The following is a 16,773-nucleotide window of genomic DNA, read 5'->3' as shown; positions in this document are numbered from 1 at the left end:
TATACGTAAATAAATAAATAAAACTTTCAATCATTTTCCCTTTCCTCTTCTCAATGCCCCACACCTCATTACTACTTTGTTTTTATCCTCAATAATATTCCTCTAAATTATTACTCTCATCTACTCTACAACCACTTCTATAAATACCTAACAATTCCTACACCATTTTAAATTGTCCTACCAATCTTATCCCTTTACATTTCCTACTCTAACTACACAAACTTAAATTCAGCAAAACCACTCTGAAAATGGCTGAATTCTTCGAGTTTGATGAATCAGAAATCGTTTTCTCCGACGATTTCTCCTCCTCGGATGATGATCAGAGTACTTTCCATGAGTCCGATTCAAACTCAAGATCACTCATTCGTCGCAACAAGATCTTCAACTGGAAGAAAGAATCATGCTCTGTTCCTGTCAATATTCCTGCATCTAATTCTAACTCTTCATCTCCTTCTTCTTCTTTTCGTTACGATGATGAAATCGATTTCGGTGCGCAATTTTCTGATAATAATGAGATTGTTCCTCCTCATGTGATTGTTGATCGAAGATCTAGGGATTTGAATACTTACGAGAGGAAATCGAGTGGAAATCGTGGCAAGAAATTGATCTATGTTCGGAATTCTATTCTGAAATTGACTGGATTTCTTGAATCTTGATAGTTTAAAGTAGAGATTTTAAATACAGGAGGAAAATTTACAAATATTTTTGGTAGTTTTGAGTTTGTATAATTTCATGGAGTTTCCTCTGTGAGTACTGTTTTTTAACCCATGGAGTTGAGAAAATTAATCAGTGATGTATCATGATTCATCATGTATGTAATCATTTTGATTGATATCTTGAAAGATAGTATACTTTTTTGATTCTGAGTGTCCATTATTTCATTTTTTAGCTTTATGTTGCATGATTAATATTTTGGTGTACGTTCTAATCATCCCATTAGCTATTTAATTTGTATTTTCCAACAAATAATCGTACCCCCTAGGATACAGACAAATGAAATTTTATTTTCTATAATAATAATAATTATTATTATAGTAAAGTTTTATTAAAAATTGGTAAAATTAAATTGGGCCAATGATTTTACGTTACTCTATTATGACTTTATCAGTCTAGAAAGCTCTCTACAATGGACAACTTTATGGTGACAGACGGAATAACATGTAACAAAACTTTATGAAATGGTAGACCCCAACCTTTGTCAATAATTGCTTTCAAAAGTAAGTTTATAATTTAAGTTTAGAAAAAAACAATTGATTTTAAATACTCAATTTTTTTTGTCCTACTTCCGAAAATAAACGGTTAGAAAATTTTGTCTTATCTAAAATCCTTGCAAATTTAACTTCATTAAAGTTTAACTTCATTTCAAAAAAACTACATCGAGTCCTTTTTACTTGTATTTGACCATATTCAATGCTCTCTTCATTTTAATGATTTTATCCTATTTGATTCTCTAACGTTATTTACAGTTTACTCTTAATTTGTATTTTATATTAATCTATAAGTTAAAATATAGTCAAGTGGATCTTGTTTAACTCGTCTCAACGCAAAAATTATTAGTAATATTAAGTTTTTATAATTTTAGTTATGTACAATTAGAAATATTAAGAATTTAATAATTATCTTGGCAAATATGTCTACAATAAATAGGACAAAGTGACTAAAACAAAAAACCGACATTTCTAATCAATTCAAAGATTTCCATGATTTAATTTCAATCAAAATTTTAAAGTATATTCCTGATTACAAATTCTAATTTGTATGATGACTTTTTTCATTTGCTTAAAATAAAATCCTCCTGTCCCTTTTCAAGTAGATTTTAGTGTGAGTATGTCATCTTAATTAAACTTGAAAAATCAAATTGGTTTACATCTCAAAAATCCCTTTTTCAACACTTGGATGAATTTAGGATATCATTAATTATACTAATGAAGAAACAGACTGACACATGTCAACCTCTCCTTCAACAGTTTCCCGCCCACATGAATGCCCAGAATACAGAAATTTTATCTTCTAAAATTGTTTAGAGCTGTGCAATCAGTTTTTTATTGTGAGAAAGCATACAATAAAAACTTTTTATGGCATTGACTTTGGAAACATATTTAGAATATTGTGAAATTTGTATAAAATATATAATTACAAATTTTCTGTAATATTGTCAATATAAAATATATAATTACAAATTTTATGTAATATTGTCAATAAATTCTGTATAGTTACAATATCATTTCCTAAAATACAGAAATTATTAACAACCAATTTGTAATTTTCTGTAATATTGTCAATATAAAATATATAATTACAAATTTTCTGTAATATTGTCAATAAATTCTGTATAATTACAATATCATTTTCTAAAATACAGAAATTATTAACAACCAATTTGTAATTTTCCGTAATATTGTCAATATAAAATATATAATTATAAATTTTCTGTAATATTGTCAATAAATTCTGTATAATTACAATATCATTTCCTAAAATACAGAATTTTTTGTAATATTGTCAATATAAAATATATAATTACAAATTTTCTATAATATTGTCAATAAATTTTGTATAATTACAATATCATTTCCTAAAATACAGAAATTATTAACAACCAATCTGTAATTGAGACACTTAAGGATTAAAACAGAACGAATACTTCTCTAAAACATGAATAAAGCAATTTATTTAGAACACAATTTGTAAAATTCTAACCCACACTTTAAAATTAATTATACTGATTTTAGATATTAAATCAGACAAGTCATAAGAGAACCAATAAAATATCAGTGAAGTCCAAATTTGATTTTTAGGGTTCTATTTGGGGAAAATTGAGAGGATTTTATTTTTAGGGATTTTAATTTGGGAATAGAACAAAATTAACTTTGAGAATAATACAAAAATAACATAATATGATGCAATATATATTTTATAATTTAATTAATTTAGAATACTATAAAATTTGTACAAAACTTTTTATGGCATTAGGTATGGAAACATATATTTGAATTTTAGGATTATTGAACCCGGCTTTCATGCTATAAATGCATGAAAAATTTTAACCTTTTGTCATTCACCTATCAAATACTTCAAAAATTTTAGCCCTTTGTCATTCACCTATCAAACACTTCGATAATTTTATCCCTTTGTCATTCATTTAAGTTTTTTAGCACAAATTATCCCTATGGCTCGAAGCTAACACATGATTAGAAATATTGTGGGAGAAACCGGAACATGGAGAATAAAAATCAAAGCAATTTATCAATGGAAAACATATGAACATAATGGTGAAGTGAACGACATCCATACAATTCTTATTGATGAAGAGGTTTAGCAAATACAATTTTACATAATAGTCTATCTTACATGTTTTGGTTTTGTTTACTATTTATTTAACTGATGATAAAATGTTAATTTACAGGGTACTAGAATTCAAGCTATTATCTCAAAGTATGTATTATCTGCTCATCAAGATAAAATCAAGGAGGGAGAACATTACTATATCACAAGGTTTAAAGTGACCGAAAATATTGGAGACCATAAACCAACTAAACACAATCACAAGATAATTTTTCTCAAGAACTCTGTCATAAGAAACTGCAATGACATAACAATTCCAGCAGACCGATTTAATTTTGCCAATTTCAATGACATACTTGCTTTGAAATATGACACGACAGTATTGACAGGTTTACCAACAATTCTAATACATTGAACTGATTGCAAAACATTAAATAGCATAAATATTAACCTTTTACTTCTTCTACACAGACATAATTGCAGAAGTAACTGCATATAGTAATGTAAATGATGGTTTCAAATTATCAATCAACCTTGAATTGATTGATGAGGAGTAAGTCATTTTAATATCATATTTTATTAAAATGAAATTACAGAAAAATTGAGTATAAATAATTATTTAGACCTTGTGTTTGATGTAGGAACAACTAAATTTCAGGAAGGTTTTTGGGAACAATATGCAGAGGAAATTTATAGTTACGTATCCAAACCAGAGAATAATAAATCTTTTGTGATTATTATTCAATATGCAAAAGTCAAATTATGGATAGGTAATAATCATTTTAAAATAACCTGTTTGAATGTTGCATGATTAAGAAAATACTTATCTTATTTAATAACTCTTTATCCATAAGTATTAGGCACGACATCATTGACCAATTCAATGTTCATAATGCAACTCACCATTGAACCTGATATTTATGAAGTGCATGAATTTAAAAACAGGTATAAATATCATTTTAAACTTTTTTATTGGCTCAGATCTTACATCATTGCCTTAGTTATGCATGGCGGCTTAGTAAATGTGTGCATCTGAAAAATCTAGAAATTAATACCAAGCCCCAAATGAAACATGTACCAAATTAAAATACCTAACAAAATGCACCATCAATTACTGTTTTATTTCATTCAACAGAAGGAAACTCAACGCGGTTCAATAATTCAACGGTCATTGCTTGATGAGTCTAATCACAGTTTAAAATCATCAGAATTAATATTTCTTCATAATCATAAGGCTGTGCAATTGAAGGATATAGTGCTGCTGCAAAAGGTTATATTTACAACTTTAATTTATAAGAATCTTAAATACAAAACAAAACCACTGAATTGTATGCGAATTGTAAACTACAGGAAGGTTACTATGTCACATATGGCACAATCACATCTATTGATTGTGAGCACGAATGGTCTTATTCATTATGTTACAAATGCTTTGATGCTGTTCAAAAAGAGTCAGATCAAAGAATATTATGATTGTCGTTATGTTTCGGCTTGTGAGGCTATTTGGAGAATTTTTGCCTTCGAGATTCACTATAGGCTTCCTTCTGTTGAGAGACTGAATTTTCACCTACCAGGAGAACAAACTGTTGTGTTCAATGAAAATGAAACAATTGAAAATGTCGTGAATAAACCTTTGGTTGATAAGTCAATGTTTTTGGCTTGGATGGAATGTAATTCTAGATTTGAAGAAGCTAGAGAACTTCGGTATTTTGAATTTCCGGGAAAATTTATTTGGAAGAGAAAAGAGCGTGAGTGGACCATTCGTAAGAGAGGTTTTTCTATCGGTAGACTTTATCATGTATCTACAGGATGTGGTGAACGATATTACTTACGCACTCTTCTGAACTATGTTAAGGGCCCAACAAGTTTTGAAGATATTCGTACCATAAATGGTGTTCTCTACCCTACATTAAAGATGCTTGCTATGCAATGGGTTTGTTAGATTATGATAAAGAATATATTGATGGTATATTAGAGACAAGTTTTTGGGGATCTGCACACTACTTAAGAAAATTATTTGCCATTTTTCTTATGTCTAATAGTATATCCAGACCTGAATTTGTATGGAACAGTACATGGCATGTGCTTTCAGAAGATGTACTATATAGGCAACGCATGATACTTCGATTTCCCGGTAATTTTTTTTAATTATTTAATTTAATTAACAAATAGCTTTATTAATCATGTTTAACCATTAAATATTATAATAATTTCTAATTGATAATTACAGGTTTGAAGCTTAGTGATGAACAATTGAAATGCTATGCATTAGTTGATATTGAGAAGATTCTGCAGAATAATGGTTGTTCACTACGCAATTATAGCAATGAGCTACTTCCAGATGAATTAATAATTCAGGATAGTTTTAATAGACTCATAGCTGATGAGTTAAGTTATGATAAAGAAGCACTACGCATAGAGCATGAGCAGTTATTTCAATGTTTGACTGCTGAACAACGGATCATATATGATGATATTATGCAGGCTATGAATGATAATAAAGGTGGTGTTTTTTTCCTTTATGGGCATGGCGGAACCGGTAAAACATTTATGTGGAGAACTTTGTGTGCAGCTATTCGATCAAAAGGGGATATTGTCCTTCCTGTTGCTTCAAGTGGTATTGCTTCTCTATTACTGCTAGGAGGAAGAACTGCACATTCAAGATTTGGAATTCCTTTGATTGCCACTCCTGATTCTATGTGTAGAGGTATTACTCCGGGTAGCGATTTAACCTCTTTGCTGAATAAGACTAAGCTCATCATTTGGGACGAAGCCCCTATGACGAACAAATATTGTTTTGAAGCTTTGGACAGGAGTATGCGAGACGCTTTACGAGATTCAAATGGTATTGCTTCGGACTCTCCATTTGCTGGTAAGGTAGTTGTTTTTAGAGGTGATTTTAGGCAGGTATTACCAGTTATTCCAAAACGAACATGACAAGATATAGTTTTTGCATCATTAAACTCTTCTTACATTTGGCATTCGTGTAAGGTTTTAAGGCTTACAAAGAATATGAGGTTGCAAACTCAGTCTGTTGATGATAATGATTTAAAGGATTTCGCTGATTGGATTTTAAAGATTGGTGATGGCATACTAGGAGAACCTAATGATGGAGAAGCCATTATTGATATTCCTGATCAATTTCTCATTAAGGATGTTGTAGATCCTATTGGTGCCATAGTTGAAAGTACATATCCATCCATACAGGAGAACTTAAGTGACACAAACTTTTTTCAAGAAAGGGCCATACTTTGTCCTACAAATGATATTGTTGGGAAAGTGAATGAATATGTTCTTTCATTATTACCTGGGGACGAAAAGGTTTACTTAAGTTCTGATTCTATAAGTAAATCAGATGGATGTTTTGAGTCTAATGCCGATGCTTTTTCTGTAGAGTACTTAAACAGTATTAAGTGCTCTGGCCTTCCGAATCATGAGCTGAAATTGAAGGTTGGTGCTCCTGTTATGATGCTTAGAAACATTGATCAATCAGCTGGATTGTGTAATGGCACACGATTGGTAGTCAACCAACTTGGAGATCATATTGTCGAGGCAACTATTCTTACGGGATGCAATAAAGGAGAAAAGGTTTTCATACCAAGAATAACATTGACTCCAACAGATACCACACAGCTCCCAATTAGACTTCAAAGAAGACAATTTCCGTTGATGCTTTGTTTTGCGATGACTATTAATAAAAGTCAAGGACAATCATTGAGTCATGTTGAATTGTTTTTGCCTAAACCTGTATTCAGTCATGGACAACTTTATGTTGCCGTATCAAGAGTGAGAAGTAAGAAAGGACTTAAAATTCTTATTGTTGACAAAGATAATCAAACAACTACGTCGTCGTCGTCGTCTACTGACAATGTGGTATATAAATAAGTATTTCAAAACTTATGAGGTAAAAAATTACGCGTTCATATTCTTTAAGTAATTTCCTTTTGATAGTTTTACTATTAATATAACTAATCAATATATATATATATATATATATATATATATATATATATATATATATATATATATATATATATATATATATATATATATATATATATATATATATATATATATATATATATTGCAGGGTGTTTCATACAAGTTAGTCACAAGGTGATCTATATTGAAGTTATAAAGTCATTTTTATGATAAAAATTTTGATTAGTTGTAATTATTTAATTATTGTAACGAACTTAAGTTATTAATAATATATTTTGTATTACCATTTATTATTTTCCTAATTTTATTGAACAAAAATTTTAAATATTCAATAATATATATATATATATATATATATATATATATATATATATATAATATTTAAAATACTAACTAATAACCTTTACAAAAATTATAATACAAGTATAACTTAACTCAAATTTTTTTTAATCTCAGTGCATGGCACGGGTATCTATCTAGTTAGAACTAGTAGAACACTTATCTCAACATATTAATTGAACAAACTTAAGTCATATTGCTTACTATGTATTACACAATTTAATATTATATTTTTTTATTAAATGATCCATATTATGATCTAAATTGTTCCTGTGCAAAAAACTTTGTTTATCCGTCATATAAATTATCCACCTAAAAAGTTATCAAATGCATATTTAATTATTTATTAAACTAATCATCAATTAACATTTTACGCGAATAAACTATCCGGTAAATAGATATAGCTAAGCTCAATTACTGTCAGCACTCAACTTATTATATTACAATCAAGACTAATTGTGTTTTTGTTTTATAGAAAGTCTACGGTTATGCATTAGACAAATGTAACCCAAAGAGTTGAAACCTTGATTTAAAACATTAATTATATATAGGGTTTATTTAATGAAAGATAAGGATCTAAGGATTAATTAAATAAATATAGAGCAAAAAAAAAATTTTAAATCCTTAAGCTGACAAGTGTACAAATTAAATGGACACCTCTAATTGGTTTTGGTATTATTTCCAAATGATCAAATGATTCGCTCTAACAAGTCAATTTTTTAAAGTCTTCATGAAGATCCAAGTAGATAAGCATAAGACCATGATTTTTCAAACAAAATAAAATTAAAATTAAGAGTATATATTAACATACTCAAATCTTAATCATCATATTCTGCTATATTAGATTTCCACTAAAATTTATCCAGTTTTTATTATTTAGACTTATTTAATACTCTTTGTATTTTTTGCTTTATTTGTAGACTCACTTCATACACTAAAAATGTTCTCTAATAAAAACATATATTTTTTAACAGCTAATCTCTTGAGAGATCGCTTTTTTAAGAGATGTCTCTCAGACCCAACCTATTAAAGAATAATGTCTATTTACCGTATTCTTAATGCTTACTTACGTTATTCTTAATGCTTACTTATATTATTCTTAATGCCTACTTACAATATTTTAAAAAATATATAATAGGCCGGTCCAAATAGAGATAATAAATAAAAGTAATGAGAATAATATATAATGTAAAATTATATCAAAAGTTTTAGGTTATTCCCATCGTGGTGAAACTTTAATCATAAAAAGTTTTTTTATTTATAAATTTTCATTACCACCTAATATCACCTATCCCAATGATAATGCATTGGAATAAATTTTATGAAGAAAATGAGATGATTGAAGTTAGACAAGTATGGTCATCTAGGCAGCGAAGAGATTTTCAACCAAAATTACACTAGTTTTTCATTCTCATTACAACCGTTTAATACCACCAACCAAACGGGTCGTTAAGATCATAAATTGATCACTTTTTATAGTCATAGATTAATCACTTATAACATTAAAGTGATTACTTACAATAATAAAATGAGTGATTAATTAGAAATATGTGCTAATCATATAGGCTCGTCTCATATGTCAAAAGATTTCATACAAAAATTGTTGATCTCTTACTTATTTTACATGATCTTACGCTATTCATCTTCATATTCAAATTGGTTCATATATACGATCTCCATGCCCAACATATGCTTTGTAAAAGGGCTCAATTGGTATTACTACAATTAAGATCTCTGCCAGTTGCTATTTGTATTTTAATATGTCAGAATCTTAATTTCAAAAAATTATAAATTATATGGATTTCTTGTTTGATCCTAGTGACTCATGAGAAAGCTAACGTTACAAACTTACAATGATATAATGCTACAAAATAATAACCTAATCTCCATCATACTTCCTCCATTCCCATTTTCTTGAAATATTTGTTTTTTTATGCAGTTCAATGCATTAATTAAATTCTTAATATATCTAATTATGTATAATAAAAAATTATAAAAATTTGATATTAATAATCTTTGTAATGAGATGAATCAAACAAGATCTCACTTGACTATATTTTAACATATGGATAAAAAACAAATCACAAATTAAGATTAATGAATAAATAGTGTCATTTTTACCAATGTTGCAACTAATATGAAACGTAGAAAGTATATAGAATAGGGTGTAATCCAAGTATCCAATATATTTACAATCTTAGCATTGTATCCTCTAAACAAATGCAGGTCAAGTGTTTGAAATCAATTTAAAATTAAATCTTATCTTCATGTTAACTTATACATAAATATAAATTTATTATTTAAATTAGATTAAATCAAGTTTAACTACAGATAAATATTGAATCCTCGAATAATCTTACCTTGTAAGTTAGATGCCAACATGTTATTTATTTCTTACAATGTTATGAAATTATTCTTTAAGTGAAAAAAGCATAATTCTCCTTGAAATTATATGGAAATGAATATGGAATTATCCCATTATTATTATTATTATTATTATTATTATTATTATTATTATTATTATTATTATTATTATTATTATTAATTCCAATAATAATTGTACAAGCATCAAACAAACAAAGCCGTGTGGCTCAAGAAATAGGTACCCCTAAAGCAACCCAGGTTTCTTTCCTTCCCAAGACAAATTCAATCCATTCATAAATAAAATAACACAACAAAAAGCGCCAAGTAAACCTTCAAGATTCCAATTTCCAAATAATATTCTTTCATTTTCTCATATTCTTTCTTCAAATTATCCAACTCCCACATATGACATATCTATATATACACCCATTTCTTCATTTTTCTAAACACCCACAAAACTAAATTATCCAACCCAAAATTTTCTTTCATTTTTTGTACCAATCTTCATTTATCGATAATTTTCAATTATTCAAGTGGTTGAAAGTTTTTCCTTTTAATTTTTTAGCCTTCTGTGAATAAACCCTTAGCTTCATTTTGTTATATTTATTTACTTACACCCTTTAAATCCTAAATAAAGAAAAAATGGATTTTGATGAATTTGAAGAATCAGAAATTATGTTTTCAGATTACTCGACGGATCAAAGCGTCGAAAGCAACGGTATCCAAAGCGACGATGTGATGAGATGGAAACATTGTAGTTTAAAAAAGAAATCTTCTATAGCAATCAATATTCCTGTGATCAGCTCTTCATTTCGTGATGATGAACAGATGGTTAGTATTAATTCTTCGTTTGATCATCATGATATCATAAATATGGATGATGAGATGATGAAAATGCCTCCACATGTGATTATTGAAAAAAGAGATAATGAAGAAGTGGTAAGGTCATTTAGTCCTATGAAGGGCAAGAATTTGTGTAAGGTTAGGAACTCTATTCTTAGGATGACTGGTTTTCTTGAGAGATAATTATTTATTATGTTAAGTCTAATTAATTTTTTTTGATGGGTTTAGATAGATTAAATTTTAAAATTAATGGGGATTTAAAAAATCAAAAATAAAAGAGTTATTTATAGAGCTAGTCAAAGTCATATCAATTCGGTATCCTGGAGATCTGTACAAATCAGAGTGCAGAATAAAAGGATAATGGATAGGTTATATTTGTGTCCCTCTAAAAAAAGGACAATGAGAAACATGCATACGGGAAAGAGTAATAAATAATTTTTTAAATTAGTTTCTTCAAAATGTAGGTAGATTGTTTCCTTTGGTTTGGGTTTTAATTTTGAGGGAAACAAAAGTTTGTATCTAATTGTATTTTAATTTTCTCTATTGGGGTTTTGCCCATGAATAAGTTACTTTTTAATTAAGATGTAACAAAAAAAAATATTCAGTATTGTAATTGTAATAATGTAGTAGGTATATTGTTATGTACTAATATTAGTTTAATAATAATTACCATGTTTTTTGTCAACTATTAATACTTTTGTGTAAATTTTGTGTTGTCTTGTGAATTATACATTTTGTGAATTTATTAATGGAGTTGTTAGTAGAATATTTTTTAATTTTAAAAAAAATGGTAACATATAAAAAACTTCTATAGTGACATTCCAAAGAAGAACAAATGACCTTAACTAGCTAAAATTATTTATTCAAAAAAAAAAAAAAATACAATTGTTGATGTTGAGCATTAAATTTTCTCTTATATTTCTTCTTCTATTTCACATTTCATTTATTCATCATACCCAATACTTCATGTTTTATTTTTTCAACCCCAAATTAAAGTTCGTTAAATTGCAAGTATAAAAAAAATATAATACATGTATTTTATAAAATGTTAATAATAGTTGAAACAAAACTTAATGCTTGAAATTTAAACATAAAAATAAGTGAATATAGTGATAAAATAATGACCATAGGCCATATATCTAAATGGTTTTTTTTTTTTTTTAAAAAAAAAGCTTTTAAATTGAGAACTATCATCATCGACCTACCAAAACAGAAAGTCAACATCAACTGACTTCAATTTTTATTCTCCTAAATCACCATTTAAAACATAAATTAATTATTCAACTAATCAACTTGGTCTCCCATTTGGCCATTTGCTATTTAATTAGTTTGAGTTTGCCTTTTTAAATCCATTTTTATAAGAATATTTTTAGTTAAATGGGGCAAAAATCTAAAGAATAGACCGATAGAGTAGAATATTATATTTTATTAAATACTTCATATTGAAATTGTTCATACTTAATGTGTTATTTATTATTCTACTAATTGCACAAACATATTGTAGTAGCTTTTTTATCTTTTAATGAATTGGTTGTTGGCTGTTGACTTTTTTAGTTGGTTTATTTGATCAGCTGAAAATGTTAGTTATTTATGTCGGCTTTTAAGTTAGCTGAAAAAGCTACCTGTTTGTGAAGATGTTTGGTAAATTTGAGTATTAGCTGTTGGCTGTTTATTAAAGAAAAAGGGGGCCAACAAGCCAAAAGTTAACTAAAAAAGCTATCTGAAGCAGCCTTTTCATTTTGGCCTAAAAGCCATTTACCAAACACTTTTTTTGACTGTTTGACCAATCAGCAAGCCAAAAACCAAAAGCTAATCAAAAAGCCAACCGACAAGCTAAGAACCAAACACCCCTACGTTAAGGTATGTTTGTCTAATTTGGATAAAAGAAAGACTTCTAATTTTTGTTTTTAGATTATAATCATAAACTATATTAAAATAATAATTTAATCATCAAATTATGTGCAATTTATAATGTGAAGTTGCAATAATGTTTACTACCAAAGATCAATTAAAAAATAACCTTTTTGTTATCACTAATAGCGGTATATTCACATGATTGCATTTATTCGACAACCTCAAATGCATGTAACGACTCTCTAATAAGGAGATTATGAGATTATGTAAAGATCTAAGCAGTTTTAAATGTACGAATGAGTAATTGATCTTTTTTTTTTTTTTAAGTAATGGAAAATATCTTAACTCGAGTGAGGTTATAGATAAGGACTTTAATATTTATGAAATGAATAAAAAAAAATGAAGATGTCTTAGTCAATCAGTTAGAACTAATCCTTCAGCAAATATTGAGTTTCATTTTCATATATTATTATGTCACTAGAAAAAATTTTATTCCTTAATAATTGAATAGATTATGCTCGTCTTAATATATTCATTTATATTTCATTAGATTATGGATGGAGTTTAGAAGGGATGATTCATTGATTTGAAATTATAAAGAAATAGTCATAGTCGTACTACGTCATATGTTCTTTATGTCAAACATCGCAACAAATAATTCGTATAAAATGGTCTTCACTTACCATGGTTAAAATATTGATATTAAATTTTACATACTAGTTCATTCGTTTTATATTATTTGCTATATTTTTTATTTTTGGCAATTTTATATTACTTGCTATATTTTTATTTTTAGCAATAAAATAACCATATAAATATCTACTTTGCCCCTATTTTTATCCTACTCAATGCTTCATTAATTTTTATATCAACTATTTTTTAATTTTTACATATTGCTAACTAAAATTAATAATCCCTCCATATTTATTTCTCCACTTATTCTGATTTCAATTACAACCAAAATAAGGCAATGTGTATTGTTCATACTTTTATGATGAATCTGCACCATCCTTTGCTAAAATCACACCCCCTTTAAAAACCCACCCTCATTCATCATCTTTTAAAATCACACCCTGTTCAAACATCCACCTTCATTCATTATCTGTTTAAAAACCCACCCTCACCATATCTCTCTCACTTACTATTGCTCTCATCTTTGCTTGGAAACCTCCATTATCTTATGGGTTTAAAAACCCAAATGAGATATGGGTTTTTTTATTGCTATGAAACTCATTTTGGAACCAATTTGAAATCTGATTTTTTTGATTTAGAGTTATTTAGAATTTTTAAAGAAAATATTTTGTTCTAAATCTGGTATATTTAGAGTGTACAGTTATTGTTCACTTGGTTGATGGTTGATTGTTCAGATTTACACTTGGTTTTGATTTATGATAAATGGTTGAAGTTACTGTTTTGTTGATGTATAATGATGGTGTAAATGGGTTCTTATTCGTTAGTATTTTCATTTTCTTTTCCTCTTAAAATCAGAACTAAAATAAAGGGTAAAATAGACTTTCAAAAGGTAGGTTTTTTCTTCTTAATAGAAATGTAGCAACAAAATCAGAATAGAGGAAGTATAACTATATAACTTAATACTTTCAGGGAAATTATACTTTATCAATGGAATGGTACTTTCAAGTTTTTTCGATTATCAGTGGTTCCTTCGTGTTATTGAGCGTATTACAACCGTAACCTTTTCTAATATTTTCCGTCCAAAATTGTTAACTTTTTTTCTTTTTCTTTTATTTTTCAATTTAAAACATTAAAAAAGTAAAAGAAAAAGAAAAAAATTTAACGATTTTAGACGATTTTGAACGGAAAAAATTAGAAAAGGTTACGGTTGTAATACGTTCAATAACACGAAGGTACCACTGATAATCAAAAAAACTTGGAGGTACCATTGATAAAGTACAAAAACCTAGGGGTACCATTAATAATTTCCCACACTTTTATTGTTTCTAGAGGTATATATTTTATTAAACGAGGACATAAGTTTTTGCTATTTTTTTGTGACGACTTAAAGTTAGGTTAAGCAAAAGAAATGATAAGATGAAAATTGAACCCTAAATCTTTCTTGAAAAGTGTTATATATTTTTTAACTGAGATAGTGAGATAAAATTCGATTCTCCAAGAAGTTACCAAAATCAAAAACACTATCATACTCCTTAAATGAAACTCTAATACTTTGCTTTGCTTTGAATAAGATTGTTGAATCAAATTCTAGTAAATGTTGTTATCATCATCATAATTAGTGTATTACGCTCATAAAAAAAATTTGAGCAGGATTTGTAGAGAAAAGAAAGACGATAATTCAAACCTATAAAAAAGAGCGGTTAAGAATCCCTCAACTTGAGAAAAATAAGGACAAAAGCTAAGTTAAATTTACTTTATTTTTTTTATTTGATAGTAAATAAAAATTAAGATAAACTCTAATACTTATAAAACGATAGAATATAGATCTTGAAGTGTTATTTATAAAGATGTTAATAACATAATTTTAATTTTAAAAGATTAGATAATACTAAGCTGACATGTTATATTATTAGTACAAATATAACGACAACAATAATGACGGAATTTTAATTCGGACAGATTGGAAGTACTAAGCTTACAAGTTACATTACTTACATTACATTACATTACATATAGATATAGTAGTATTAGGCTATTAGCCAATTCCAGATAAGACAAAACTGGTTACGTATATTTTCTCCATCCCATATATTACTTTTTATAGTTTTTACTAAAATTTTTGTCTTTTTTTTTTATATATCCCTTTCATTGCTACGTTTTCTAATTTTTGAATTTCAATCATTTTACGATTATGGAGTACTTCATCACTTGGGTAATACATTGAGATAATAGTATATTTTTAAAATATTTGGGAAAATACTAAATTTTTATTGAGTCAGCCCAAACTTAAAAAAAAACCTATTGCTTTTTACAATTTAAATTTGATTGTTTTTTCTAATGGGCTGCTTGTATGAGCTCGTCTTACGGTGAGATGGTCTTATACAAGACTTGCTGAAAGTGGTTATAATAATAATAATAATAATAATAATAATAATAATATCTTTACTACATTTTGTAGGGAAAAATACAATACGATAAAAATGCATATACAATTTTAAAAAAACACGAAGTAAGCAATATTGTGCTTTAGTTATATTTATTATTATATAGATTATAGATGAAAATATCATTTTAACTCACATTTACATAGTTTTCTTATCTCTTTCAATAGGCGTGTTTGACAATGAACTTTTTTGACTTTTAACTTTTTGATTAATCAAACAAGCAAAATAACTGATAGATATGCTAATACTAATACATCATCAAATTGCCTAAGTGTAGTCTTTAACTCCAATTTTTGTTTAATAATCATTTCAAGTAAGACTGATTTATATTTTTATGTCCTATTAAATTCGCTACTAAAATTAAAATTTAACAGCATATATTATAATAGGAAATATTGCTATCAATTGAAAACTTAAAGAAGAAACGGGTACTAAGCATGCACGTCCAGCTGGGAGATTACATTTGAACAGTTAACTTTCATAATCTGTTAAAAGATGCACCAATTTTGGATATGCAAGTCATTTCATTGGATTATATTCTTATTAATTAACGTGTCAAACATTATAAAATGACCATTTATTGAATTAAGCAATTACAAGCAACATCTAAGTTATAATTTATTTTGTCATTTTTAAAGATTTTATTAGTTGGATTTATAATTTTTTAACTGTTTTGAATAATTGATTCATATGAATGTCTAATAGTAAAATCATCTCCTATAACAATTTAAGCAACAATTCATTCAAGTGGACACCACAACGCACCACTTACACCACAATATATAATCAAGTACACATAAAAGTACGTGTCTTGTCTTTTGTTTCACTTTCATTTTCAAGTTGAGGGTTTCAATGGTCGTAACCTCCATATCACCTAAGATAAGATTATGATATATCATCTAACAACTCTTTGGTTTCTGATCATAAAAATATTAACCGGGACATACTAGCCACTAGGTATGATAACGATGGTAAAGAGGAAATCTTAATACCTAAATTCCTCATAAAATACGCATGAAACATGAACCAAGAAGAAATTAAGGTTAAAGACTAGACATAGTTTATCTCA

General features: G+C 27.6%; 3 protein-coding genes across 3 annotated transcripts; all 3 read left to right on the top strand.

Moving 5' to 3' along the window:
* The first annotated feature begins 248 nt into the window (after positions 1-248).
* On the top strand, positions 249-656 carry LOC130823437 (protein S40-1-like). Its single transcript, XM_057688057.1, has one exon. The coding sequence runs from the start codon at positions 249-251 to the stop codon at positions 654-656; it is 408 nt and encodes a 135-aa protein (XP_057544040.1).
* Positions 657-5,316: 4,660 nt separating this feature from the next.
* LOC130823436 (uncharacterized) lies at positions 5,317-7,170 on the top strand. The gene is made up of 3 exons (XM_057688056.1): positions 5,317-5,419; positions 5,516-6,192; positions 6,277-7,170. The coding sequence occupies exons 1-3, from the start codon at positions 5,317-5,319 to the stop codon at positions 7,168-7,170; spliced, it is 1,674 nt and encodes a 557-aa protein (XP_057544039.1).
* Positions 7,171-10,572: 3,402 nt separating this feature from the next.
* On the top strand, positions 10,573-10,956 carry LOC130823435 (protein S40-3-like). The gene has a single exon (XM_057688055.1). It carries the CDS (start codon positions 10,573-10,575, stop codon positions 10,954-10,956), a length of 384 nt encoding a protein of 127 aa, XP_057544038.1.
* Positions 10,957-16,773: the final 5,817 nt, after the last annotated feature.

Source organism: Amaranthus tricolor, chromosome 9 (genome assembly GCF_026212465.1).
Source record: "Amaranthus tricolor cultivar Red isolate AtriRed21 chromosome 9, ASM2621246v1, whole genome shotgun sequence".
Lineage (NCBI taxonomy): Eukaryota > Viridiplantae > Streptophyta > Magnoliopsida > Caryophyllales > Amaranthaceae > Amaranthus > Amaranthus tricolor.
Note: the sequence above shows the minus strand (reverse complement) of the source record. Positions and strands in the feature narration are given on the sequence as shown.